Raw genomic sequence first — 13,114 nt, 5'->3', positions numbered from 1 at the left:
CTTTGGACTGAGGAAGGAGACTCAAGCAGTGAAAATGCAAACTCCACGCAGGGAGGACCCGGGAAGCGAACCCGGGTCTCCAAACTGCGAGGCAGCAGCACTACCCACTGTGCCACCTGGCAGATATTTCAAATGATACAATACAAGTTATTGACACATATTTTTAGGAAGTCACTGCTCACTGGAGAGATTCTGAAGGACTGGAAAATGGCAAATATCATCCCATTGTATTAAAAGGGTGACCGGGTAGATCCAATCAACTACAGGCCAGTAAGCTTAATGTGCATCACAGGAAAATTAATAGAAGGAATTATTAAGGATAAGATTGAGCAGCACATGGCAAGGACAGGAGGTATTAGGAACAGTGAGTGTGGGGTCAGAAGAGGGAGGTCGTGTTTTACTAAAATGCTGGAATTCTGTGAGGAGGCAACAAAAGGATACGATCAAAGTGGAGCAGATGAGATTATTGATCTGGACTTTGAGAAAGCATTTGATAAGGTGCCACATGAGAGGTTGGGCATCGAACTAAAAAAAGTGGGCATTCAGGGTGATATTTGTAGAAGGGTGCAGAATTGGCTCAGACACAGGAAGCAGAGTGTTATGGTGTGAGGGACCTCATCAGAATTGGCCGATGTTAAGAGTGGTGACCAGCAGGGGGCAGTGCTAGAGCTGCTGCTATTTTTAATATCTATAAATGATTTAGATAGGAATATAAACAATAAGCTGGTTAAGTGTGCAGAATAATACTAAGATAGGTGGATTAGCAGATAATTTGGAATCCATTATATCATCACAGAAGGACTTTTCTCTGAACCTTTTCTAGTGCTGTTATGTCCTTTTTGTAGCCTGGAGACCCAAACTGCACCCAGTACTCCAGATGAGGCCTCACCAGTGTGTTATAAAGCCTGAGCAGAACCTCCATGAACTTGTACTGCACACATCAAGGCGCTATATAACCTGACATTCTGTTAGCCTTCTTAATAGTGACTGACAGTTGATAGTGTCGAGTCCACTATGACTCCTTAGTCCTTCTCATAAGGTGAATGTTCGATTTTCAGACCTCCTGTTGTGCACTCAAATCTCACATTTTTACTTCCTATGTGTAATATTTTACATTTAGTGAAAATATTTTTTTCTGCCACAAATGTGCCCAAGCCTGTATGCTGTCCAAGTCTGTCTATGATGATTCAACATATTCTGGACTATCTGACAATCCACTTATCTTGGTATCATCTGCAAACTTAACCAGCTTGTTATTTATATTCCTATCTAAATCATTTCTCTATATTAAAAATAGCAGCAGCCCTAGCACAGACCCCTGCTGGTCACCACTCTTAACATCGGCCAATTCTGATAAGATTCCTTCCATGACAACCATCTGCTTCCTGTGTCTGAGCCATTTCTGCCCCCATCTACACATCACACCCACTTTTTTTTTAGTTTGATGCCCACCCTCTCATGTGGCACCTTATCAAATGCTTTCTGAGAGTCCAGATAAATAATCTCACCTTCTCCACTTTGGTTGTATCCTTTTGTTGCTTCCTCATAGAATTCCAGCCTGTGAATAAAACACAACCTCCCTCTTCTGACCCCATGCTGACTGTTCATAAAACTCCTGTCCTTGCCATGTGCTACTCAGTTTTTCCTAATAATTCATTTTATTCATGTACCTGTGATGCTTGTTAAGCTTGCTGGTCTGTAATTTCTTGGATCTGTTGAATGTGGTCTACAGATAGCCTGGTGGGTCTGGATGGGCAATAATAAGGGAGAACCCCAAAAAGCTTGATGTCTTGCAAAACTAGACATTAAGATGAGTTGAATGGTACGTCAAATGTGAATGTTTGCTCACATCAGTGAGTCAGGAGAAACCAGACAAAAAAAAAAACAAAAGAAATGATTTCAAAGAATTCATAAGTATTTCTTATAAACACAAAATACACACATGCTAGGGGGCTCCGCCCCCTGCTGGCTTCGCTCGCCAACCCCCGGGTTTGGTTAACCAGATATACAATTTAAAGAGATTGTTATTTTCATGGGAATTTTTATGTATGCATTATTTTCACTTTTACTTTAAAACTTCAACTAAAACAATATTTGGAATTAACTTTTCGTCAATATCGCTTTGAATTTTGATTCCGTGTTTTAAATTTCATTGTGACAACGCAACGTATAACTGCCTGTGAGTGAATTTCGTTTCTTTCTCTCTAATAAATAAACTGACTTTTTTGAATGTTTGTCATGTGATTTGTTAATTGTCATAGCAATAGCTATTCTCACAGGAAACTGTAAACGTTTTAATACGAATGGCATATCGAGATCTTCTTTTTTGTCTAATGTTATTCACAGAATATGTACTACATTATCTTTCTTGTCGCCTGTTAAAATTTTACATGTTAGAATCTTTCGAACAATTTAGAATACAACTAATCTTGTTCCATTGCATAGTCCATCACTCATACATAAATTACGCAATAACATTACGATACGTCCTTCTTTCAGCAATAATTCAGTGTTAACGCTTGTAGATATTTTATGGGATATTATAAATTGATGTTTCCATCTTCTGCACGATCATCACCAACTGCTTCAATATAGTCTATTGATACGCATTTAATCAATTTGCCATGTAACCGATCAATAATTTTCACGTTAATTTGTTTCACTTCATCGTTTCTCACTGCCATATTTAGATGAATGGGTGATTCTAAACTGGATCATCATAAGTGTGTGTGTGTTCATAAGTAAGCCCTTTAATGGATCGGTGTCTGTCCAGGTCAAGTGCCGGAATGTACCTGATGACCGTGGTCTTGTTTAAAAATAGTTGCAAGAATCTCATGGTAAATGTCGCCATCTCGTGGGACTTCCTTCCAAAAAGTCTCTTTAAAAAGTCACGTCTCGTCGCAGGATTAGTCTCGTCTCGATTTTTTTATCATAATAGAGACAATAAGTACATGAAAAGTAAAACTTAACAATTAACGTGTTCTGACACCAAGAAAGTGAAGAGACTTTTCAAAATTAAGGACTAGAAGAAGAGATGACACTCAGAAAATAAGCAAAGATTCATAACTGGGAAGTCCAAGGAGCACACATGTTGAGCCAAAATGAATAACCCAAACTGATACAGAAGTCATTACCAAGAACATTAACTAAATAAACATATACAATTCTTCCGTTATTTTTGTTTCACAAACTCAGATACAAAAAACTTTTACCCTTTCACCAACTGACGCGTCAAACCCGTGACCCCTAAGCTCTCACCCCAGGCAACTGGGAGCCATGTCACGATGACAGGATTCACAAAATGATGACGTCCAAAGGTAAACCAAATGGCACTTTGGAACAGCACTAATAAATAATAAGCTCCTTCTTCCAAATCAGAATCCCTGAGCATGAAAACCCCAAAAAGACGCAACAAAATGGCCATAATCCATTTAGGATAAGGCACAGAAATGAAAAAAAAAATGGAAATTATCAAGCAACGATGCCTTTAACCCCACCATGCTGCTCTCTGCTGGGGGCGTCCCCCTCAACCTGTTATCCCTGTTAGAAGCAAAGTGCCATTCTCCCCACACTTGGTACCCTGTACCTACTTTATTACTTTAGTTGAAAATTTTGATTCTTCTTAATTATTTGCAGTAGCTGCTATTTTGACCACTGCCATTTTGTTGCCCTGTTGTTAGGGTAGCATCTCTGTGTTGCTATGAGCAAGGTTGTGACCTTTTGGGAACAACACAATGGGATGAAATGATCGTCTTGAGTTCCTGTCCTCATCCTAGTTTGCAGTTTCCTGAACATTGATCCTTAATCAAAATCTTGTCTTTGATCTTTCTGACTACCGCTTATATTTTTGGACCTTGGGTTTTTGGTTCTCATTTTGGTTTTGATGCTAGTACATGTTGATCACCTGGTTTTGAGACTTTCATTTGTGTTTTTATTTTATTCTACTAGCTCGTCTCGCACAACAACAACAGATCAGGTTGACTTTCAGGTTTGACTTCGGCTTGTTCCCTGCTTACATTACAACTCTGTGATTTTCTCACTCTGAGTTGGCACAGTATCTACCATCCCATATGATATTGACCAGGGGCCTCACGTATAACACCGTGCGTAGAACTCACACTATAACATGGCATAAGCACAAAAGCAGGAATGTGCGTACGCACAGAAAAATCCAGATGCATAAATCTGTGCGTTCGTCAACTTCCACGTTCTTCCGCTACATACAGTAAATCCCGATTAGCGTGAAAAGTAACACATGTGCAAGCGCTTGCTGTCCACCCCAACTCCTCCCAGAATTGCGCCTCTTTGAATATGCAAATCAATATAAATAGCCCTTAAGCTCAGCCTTCTGTGAAAAGGCAATGGCAAAAGCAAGAGGGAAAATAGAAGAATTTCAGCAAATACCAAGTGGAGGCAAAGAAAAATGTACTATTTTTTGGTTTAAACAGTGGTATAAACTACAAAAGGAAGTTGATCGAGTGACATAGAGTGTCGGAGAAACTCAAAAGCTCAAGTTCACAAAGTTGCACAGTGCCCGAAATAAAAAAGAAGTTGCCAGATATCAAAGTCGCAGTGAAAAGGCGAGTCATAGCCCACCGTCTGAGTGTCATATGAAAGCTAATTAGGGTACAGAGAAAAAATAAATAAATAGGGACACTGTGGGAAAAAAAGCACGAAATGTGAACTTTAATCTCGAAATTTCCACTTTAATCACGTAGTTTATTTTGTCATTAAAGTAGAACATCATAAACTTAATCTTAAAATCATTTAATTTACTAGTTTCTCAATCCCATCGTAACTAAAGTAGCACGTTAAACGATACGTTTAAAAACGTTAAATGATATTGTCATCATATGTAAATACGCGCTTTAAAAAGTGACTCAGGTTGTGTAATATTATAACTGTATCGCAAGTTTACAGTGAGATGATTGTACTTATAAGTCCTAACAGGTCTACAAGGAGCACTTGATGGACTGATGGAGTGAGTTTAGAGCTCTTGGGATGAAACTGTTTGTGAACCGCGAGGTCCGTACAGGAAAGACTCGGAAGCGTTTGTCGTATGAGAGCAGTTCAAATAGACAGCATGCCTGAGGCGGCGTGTGCTTGATGCTGTAAGGCCGATAATTCTCTTTCAGATCAGCTGCACTAGAGCTGTGATTCCCCACTCAGATACAGTGATATAAATACTTGAGAGTGGTGCAGTGAGAGTAATATGGATAAAGATGATCCGATGTGGGATCCGAGGTGCAGTGAGAGTAACAACGCTAAAGCAGCTATGGTATTTGGAATAGTTTGGCCATTCTGTGGACCATTATATTGTTACAGGTTCATTACAATCAGATGCATTAAACTAATAAACAATATGCGGTTAATTTCAGTGTATTTATAAAGCCGCGTTAGGAAAAGAAAGGATAACCACACAGGAACAGTAGCACTGTTTTGACGCTGGGTGCCGCCAGTCTGCAAAACTGAGCGGAGAACTTGAGCTACCATGGAAATGTGTGTGGCTTTCCACAAAGTTTAGGTTTTATACATCGCAATTGGAACATGGAAGCATTCTTACGAAACATTTTTGTGGATATGCACCGTTTATGCATGAGGCCCCAGGACTGGTCTTTTCACTGGAGCTTGATGTCTCTTTAGGCACGTGATGTTCAATCGTTTGGTTTGCTGGACTGACCAGATGACTGAAACTGCCCAGCACCCATTGGTTTCATTTTTAGATGCCTGTTTTCCATTGATAATTGCCATTCAAATTGAGTAAGACTCTTCACTCTCCATGGTACTTTACCTTTAGCCACTTCAGCTGTCCTCGTCCTAGGACTTAATTGAAGCCGCCTGAGATCCAACACAGTGTAAAATGACACAAAGGACACAGATAAAGAGTTGGGGTGCCACCTTGGTAACCCCATATAATTTGAAACTTTTTTAAATAGATCAAACACAATTAGTTGTAACGATGTCTTTATAGACACGAGTTCAAACAGAACAGAAGTAGGTAAGTGCTCTGCTGGTTTATGAAAAAAAAAACGGTAGGAAGGGGCTGGTCCAGGAGGACGGACACCAGAGATGGCATCAGTAATGGTAATCACCTGGTCTGAAGAGGGAGAAATAGAGAGAACAGTGCCAACCCCTGGTTCGGTGGGTAATTATATTAACTAGATCCCTTAAGCTGTGTCTAATTTGCACACACGTGACAACAGCAAACACCATTTTGGCTTTCAGGTATGAAATGAATGCTATGCTGGGCAGTTGTCCCCACTAATGTCTTCTCAATCACTTGAGTGCTCATGAAACTTTCATTCACTAATTCACCCCACATACACATCTTTAGGAAAACACAGAGTCTCCTTAATTAGATTGATGAGTGTAGCAGCTCTGGAAGGTCTGCACTGTGGTTTCCAAAGCCTTTTCTCTTATGGGCTACAAGATCCATGTCTTTAGCTGGTCTTCAAGTGTACTGAAATGTTTAACAAAATGGTTAAGTAATCCATTTTCTTCTCTTCCTACAGCCTCCTGCTGCTACCGGAATTTCACAGAACAGCTGCAGTCGCCAGTGTCAAAGGTGGACAACATGTTTTGGGACAAATGTGGAAACATCAGCCACAGGTGAGAGGAAATGCATTGCAATGTCACAGCTGTCCATACTTCACTGATGACCTCAACTAGTTAACATGCCAATCATCATGAGTTATATTGCATCTTACTATAGTGAATACTATGTAATAGGGGCTGACTAAAGACCTCCAGTGGCAGACCCCATGATGGAGTCCTAACACTGGGAGCTGTTGAAAATATGCCGTTCAGGGGGTCCCTAGGATTAAAATATTGGGGGCAGTGGATAAACATATGAGTGCATGTCAAGGCAGACGTGGATGCTGGAGAAAAAAAAAGAGGAAAGAAACAAATAATTTCTGTTAGTCTATTCGCAAATCTAATCTCTCTTTTGCTTCAAAGAAAGGGAGATGTGGTGCTGATATGTTGATGATGGGTTCATACAGGGCTTTGATGGGTGGGGTTCACAGAAAAAGGAGGTGGTGTAGAGAAAGGAGGAGGATAAGCATGTCATGTGCTGTTCAGTTGTGGTTGTTAATTATAGGAAATAAAACCGTACAATGGATGTGCTTTAGACCCAGTCCTTGAGCATAAATCAGTGATTCTCAAACTGTGGGGCGGGCCCCCCTAGGGGGGCGCGAAGATGCGAAAAAATGAATACAAGAATCGAAAATATAAAAAATACATCAACTGAAACCAAAACAAATGAACTTAAACTACATTCTGATACTAGAAAAATAAATATAGAGTTAGATAAACGTCGATAAAAGTTAAGTAGGTATAATAAAATATGCATCTATGATATATCATTAATTAAAAAAGAACAAACTGGTATTAGTGAGCTCCTTTCAAAAAAATGTTAGGGGGGCGCGATTAAAACTGTTTTGAAAACTCGGGTCACAAATACGTAAAGGTTGACAAACGCTGGCATAAATAAATAAAGTGTAGGTTCATTTCACTAATAAAGCCTAATGTCATTAATTAACAAGTGTATTACTTCAATAACAAATAATATTTTACGATTTGTCCATTTGTACTGTTGTAGAAATCTCATTTCACTGGGAATGCGTTTAACTAGCTGGAGTGACATTTTGACTTGAAGACCCGCCTCTCCCCATCATTTATTGGTCAAGAGTGCTGTCTTCAATTCAAAACATCACTCCTGTGAGTCTTTGATCTTACCAGCTGTTACGAAGTATCTATCTAACAACATTTTAGCAAAAAAGACAATCATGTTTTGAGCTAGCGACTGTGTAAAAGATGTGGATTATGCAATTCGAGTAACGTGAGAATTTATTTTTCTTTTTTACATGGACGTTTTTCACAGTGTTTGCTATTGTCCGGCATTGGTCATTGGTTTAGACCAGGGGTCTCCAACACGTCGCTCACGAGCTACCGGTAGCTCACAAACCCTTTCCAAGTAGCCCACCAAAGGGTTAATGAATCCTACGTAAATTTGAAAACTTGATTAGTCAAATTAGGGGTGGGCGATCTTTCCAAAAAATCATATCACGATCCTTTTAACACAAAATCACGATCCATAATCTTTTCAATGTGGCAGACACAGAGATTATCCGCTTTAAAATTAAGGCGCTATATTGCGCCCGACCCGGCACAGACTGACCCAGATGCACGTCTAAAAGCACAAACACTTTTATTTTTCTTCACCTGTGGGGCACGTCTTCCCCGTGAACCCCACAGACAATACACAGTCCCCCAAGCACTTAACTCCACACAACACAATCCTCTGGCACCAAAACCACCACCACCACTCCTCCTCCTCCTCCTCCTCCCAGGCAACCTCGTCCTCTTCCTCCCGATTCTGGCCCCTGAGTAGTGGCTACAGGCTGAATTGCTCCAGGTGGTAATTGGCCTAATTAGGCTGCACTTCTGGGTGTGGCTGCTTGTTAAGCCATGCAGCTCCTCCGGGTGGTGGCCATGGAGCCCAACAGGTCTGAGTCCTGAAGTCCCAAACCTGTGGCACCGATGTAACCCAGGAGGGCTGCCACTGAGCGTTCCGGGGGACAAAGAGTGCATCCCATGACTGCTCCCCCGGATCCAGTGTTGAAGGGCCCGTCACACTGCACTCAAACTCATCAAGACCTACATAACACTTACTTTAAATATCAAACAAAGTTGAATTCAATTGTTCTCTCGTTTGCTAGCTAAGTGGAGTTAAGGAACACGAACCTGGAGAGTGAGTTAGGAAGGCCCCTCCTCTCGGCCCACTGCGTGTCTCTGGAATTTGCGCAAATAAGTCAGTACCGCAAGTGAACTCTGATGCATAGCGAAATGAGAGAAGTCGCAAGATCAACTGGAATGTTCAAGCGAATTATCTAAATCCGTTAAGTAATTCTCTCGTGAAAAGCAGACAGACAGACATTGCATTTTATATATTATATATTAGTAAACCTTCAAAGTAATGTGCAGTTAAAGTCTCATCAGCATTTCTGGAGCTTAGTAGAGCCAGATAACTAGAAGAATCTTCACCAAGCAGCTCTGAAAATGTCTGCTTTGTTTGGGTCTCCATACCTCAGTGAGTCTGACGTGAATGTCATGAAATCAAAGTTCAGAACAAGACTGACAGACAAACATTTAAACGACTCCATCAGAGTGACCCTCAGTGGCTCCACTCCACCATACACCTCAGTGCCAGTCATCTGACGAACTAAACAAAACATCACACATGCAACTGGACATGTGAATAAAGTGACACAGTGACATGTGACAAAATGACAAGTGAAGAAGTTATATCTGTGTATTTGGAATTGCAGTGTTTAATTTTGACAGCATTTATGTTTTAATGCAATAGTGTGAGATACATTAGAAAATGCATACAGACCTACAAAATGCACTTGCAGGTCAACTAAATATTTTTTGTGATGTTTTAATGCAAAATGTGAGTTGTGGAAACCAACATTTTGTAAATATTCAGGCAAAACAAGCTTATTCATTTTGTTTTGGTTGAAATAAGCTAGGCGGCACGGTGGTGCAGTGGGTAGCACTGCTGCCTCGCAGTTAGGAGGCCCGTCTGGGTTCGCTTCCCAGGTCCTCCCTGCGTGGAGTTTGCATGTCATCCCCGTGTCTGCGTGGGTTTCCTCCCACAGTCCAAAGACATGCAGGTTAAGTGCATTGGTGATTCTAAATTGTCCCTAGAGTGTGCTTGGTGTGTGTACCCTGTGGTGGGCTGGCACCCTGCCCAGGGTTTGTTCCCTGCCATGTGTCCTGGGATTGGATATAGCGGGATGGATGAAATAAGCTATAAGAATAAATGTTAGAAAACATAAGTAGCTCTTGGCCTTTTTTATTTCATAAAGTAGGGATGATTGATCCCTGTAGCTCCCCCTGGTGGCATCCATAACACCCACCAGGGCTGACCGAAGGGACTACGATTCCCAACCTGCCCTGTAGTCTAGAAAAAGGGAGCAGCGACACATGGATGGTGCCGTCTAGTGTGTCCGGGGATTATATACTCTGAACAGGCTAACTCCCCTGATCCGTCCTGTTATGTGCAGCACGAAAGCAACACACAGAGCTAAACCCTTTACAACTCTAAGTGCACAGCAAAAAGGGAAAGCAGAGTAAAGGTATTTAAGTAAAAGCGCTTACCGTTGCATGTCTACATGTGGGGCAGGGGAAGGGGGGCAGGGGGGGTCACCATTGTTCTAAGTTCAGCCGGATGAATATTTTTTAGTTTCTCTGAGATTCCTTCTCAGTCTAGAAGGACCAGAGCTCATCTCCAGACACAAGAGTGGCTGGCTTTTATCAGCCATTATATTCAAGCCAGTAGAGGTCACTGTGATAAGAGTCGGCAATAAAATGGTCATTCTTGTCTGGTTATTTTTCATTTTATAGCACTTTTCCTGTCTTATCTCAATTCTTCTTCTTCTTCTTTCGGCTTTTCCTGTTAGGGGTCACCACAGCAGATCATCTTCTTCCATATCTTTCTGTCCTCTCCATCCTGTTCTGTTACACCCATCACCTGCATGTCCTCTCTCACTACATCCATAAACCTTCTCTTAGGCCTTCCTCTTTTCCTCTTTCCTGGCAGCTCTATCCTGAGCATCCTTCTCCCAATATACTTAGCATCTCTCTTCTGCACATGTCTAAAGCAATGCAATCTCGCCTCTCTGATTTTAATAATAATAATACATTTATATAGCGCCTTTCCCATGTCTCCCAACCGTCCAACTTGAGCTGTCCTCATTTCTAATCCTGTTCATCCTCGTCACACCCAATACAAATCTTAACATCTTTAACTCTGCCACCTCCAGCTCTGTCTCCTGTGCCACCGTCTCCAACCCGTATAACACAGCTGGTCTCACTACTGTCGTGTAGACCTTCCCTGTCACTCTTGCTGATACCCGTCTGTCACAAATCACTCCTGACACTCTTCTCCTCCCATTCCACTCTGCCTGCACTCTCTTCTTCACCTCTCTTCCACAATCCCCATTACTCTGTACTGTTGATCCCAAGTATTTAAACTCATCCACCTTCTCTCTGCATCCTCACCATTCCACTGACCTCCCTCTCACTCACACACATGTATTCTGACCTTCATTCCTCTCCTCTGTAGAGCAGATCTCCACATCTCCAGGGTCTCCTCAACCTGCTCCCTACTCTTGCTACAGATCACAATGTCATCAGCAAACATCATATTCCATGGGGGCATGTCCGTGTCTTAACTCAATGGCACATTTTATTTCTCTCTTTTTTCCTTTTCTCTGTGCAGGTGTGAAAAGTTCATGAAGAGGATTGAGTGCTTCTACCAATGCTCGCCCTACGCAGGCCGCTGGAAGAATCCCAAGTACCCCGTGGGTTTGCTGCACGCTCCTCTGTGCCTGAGCTTCTGTGATGACTGGTGTGTTATCTTTGTGCCTCATGGCTGGGTGTTGGCGCCTGGTGGCTCCTATCTGATATAATTACAACTTGACATGGTGGAGCCATCTTATACAGTCATGTGAAAAAGTAAGTACACCCCATGGAAATTGTTATCTTTTTCAAAATATTTGAGCAGATAAACAGTAGGTCTTCATGGAGACAGTGCCTAAAGATAAAGGTGATAATAAAAATGCAACTAAAATGTACCTCCCCAATCATTTATTCAACAAAAACATCAAGAGATGTAATGGTCTTCTGGAGAAAATGTAAGTCCATCCTTGGGCACAGAAGCTGCTGTTTCTTCTCGAATTCTTGTCATTATGTTTTGCGTAACTGTCCACCAGTCGCTGACATTTTTGCTAATTTCTTTTTTTGCAAAATTCCTTCAGTTGTGAGATGTTTGTGGGTTTTCTGGCATGTCCTGGTCATTTCAACCCCCCCCCCACTACCCCCCACAAAATTCCAATTTGATTCAAATCAGGTCTTTGACACAGCTAGTCCATAACACTCCATTTCTTCTTTTTGAGCCATTCCTTGGAAGCATTCAGAAGCTTGCTTCAGATCATTATCATTCTGAAGAGCCCATTTCTGATTCAGATTTAACTTTTGGACAGACAGCCTCACATTCTTCTCAAGAACACTTGGAGTATGATGCTGAATTAACAGTTGTTTTGATGACTGCAAGCTGCCCGGGCCTGAAGAAAGCAAAGCAACCCCAAATCAGACCATTTCTATCACCATGCTTTACAGTTGGAATGAAGTTCTTCTTCTGAAAATGTTGTCTTCATTTTGCGATAAACATATTAATTAATGTGGCCAAACAACACTATCTTTAATTCAGATGTTCAGATCACATTGTTCCAGAAGGCCTGGGGCCTCATGTATAACGTCGTACGTAGCACTCGCACTATAACATGGCGTAAGCACAAAAGCCGAAATGTGCTTACGCACAGAAAAATCCAGATGCAGGAGTCTGTGCATACTCCAACTTCCACGTTCTTCCGCTACATAAATCCCGATCAGCGTGAAAACTAACACTCGTGCACGCGCATTTTGTAACGCCCCAAATCCTCCCAGAATTACGCCTCTTTGAATATGCAAATCAATATAAATCGCCCTTAAGCGCAGCCTTCTGTGAAAAGACAATGGGAAAAGCACGGGGAAAATATAAGAATTTCAGCGAGTACCAAGTGGAGGCAAAGGAAAAACATACAATTTGTTCAAATAAGCCGTGGAATAATCAACAAAAGGAAGTTGATCGAGTGACATAGCGTGTTGGAGAAACTTGAAAGCTCAGATATCAGTCGCCGTGAAAAGGCGAGTCGTAGCCTACCGTCTGAGTGTCACATGAAAGCTTTTTAGGGTACAGAGAAAAAAAAAGGCACACAGTGGGAAAAAAAACACGAAATGTCAACTTCAGTCTCGAAATTTCAACTTTAATCATGTAGTTTATTTTGTAATTAAAGTAGAACATCATAAACTTCATCTTAAAATAATTTAATTAACCAATTTCTCAAATCATATCGTAATTAAAGTAGCACGTTAAATGTTTTGTTTTGTGTTTGATCTTCTATGTGCTCTGTGTGTGTGAATCACTACTTGCTTCTTAAACCGGCTCTCTTCCTCCAACTGGACACAGAATCCATTACATTCGTAATATGACAGCTCTCTGAAAAAC

General features: G+C 41.3%; 1 protein-coding gene across 1 annotated transcript in view; it reads left to right on the top strand.

Moving 5' to 3' along the window:
* LOC120515027 (riboflavin-binding protein-like) overlaps positions 1-13,114 on the top strand; it is a 68,873-nt gene that overhangs the window by 30,819 nt on the left and 24,940 nt on the right. The window contains exons 3-4 of the mRNA XM_039735716.1: positions 6,513-6,609; positions 11,288-11,416. Of these exons, the coding sequence (XP_039591650.1) occupies positions 6,513-6,609; positions 11,288-11,416 (226 nt within the window). The remainder of the gene's footprint in view (positions 1-6,512; positions 6,610-11,287; positions 11,417-13,114) is intronic.

Source organism: Polypterus senegalus, chromosome 14 (assembly GCF_016835505.1).
Source record: "Polypterus senegalus isolate Bchr_013 chromosome 14, ASM1683550v1, whole genome shotgun sequence".
NCBI lineage: Eukaryota > Metazoa > Chordata > Cladistia > Polypteriformes > Polypteridae > Polypterus > Polypterus senegalus.
Note: the sequence above shows the minus strand (reverse complement) of the source record. Positions and strands in the feature narration are given on the sequence as shown.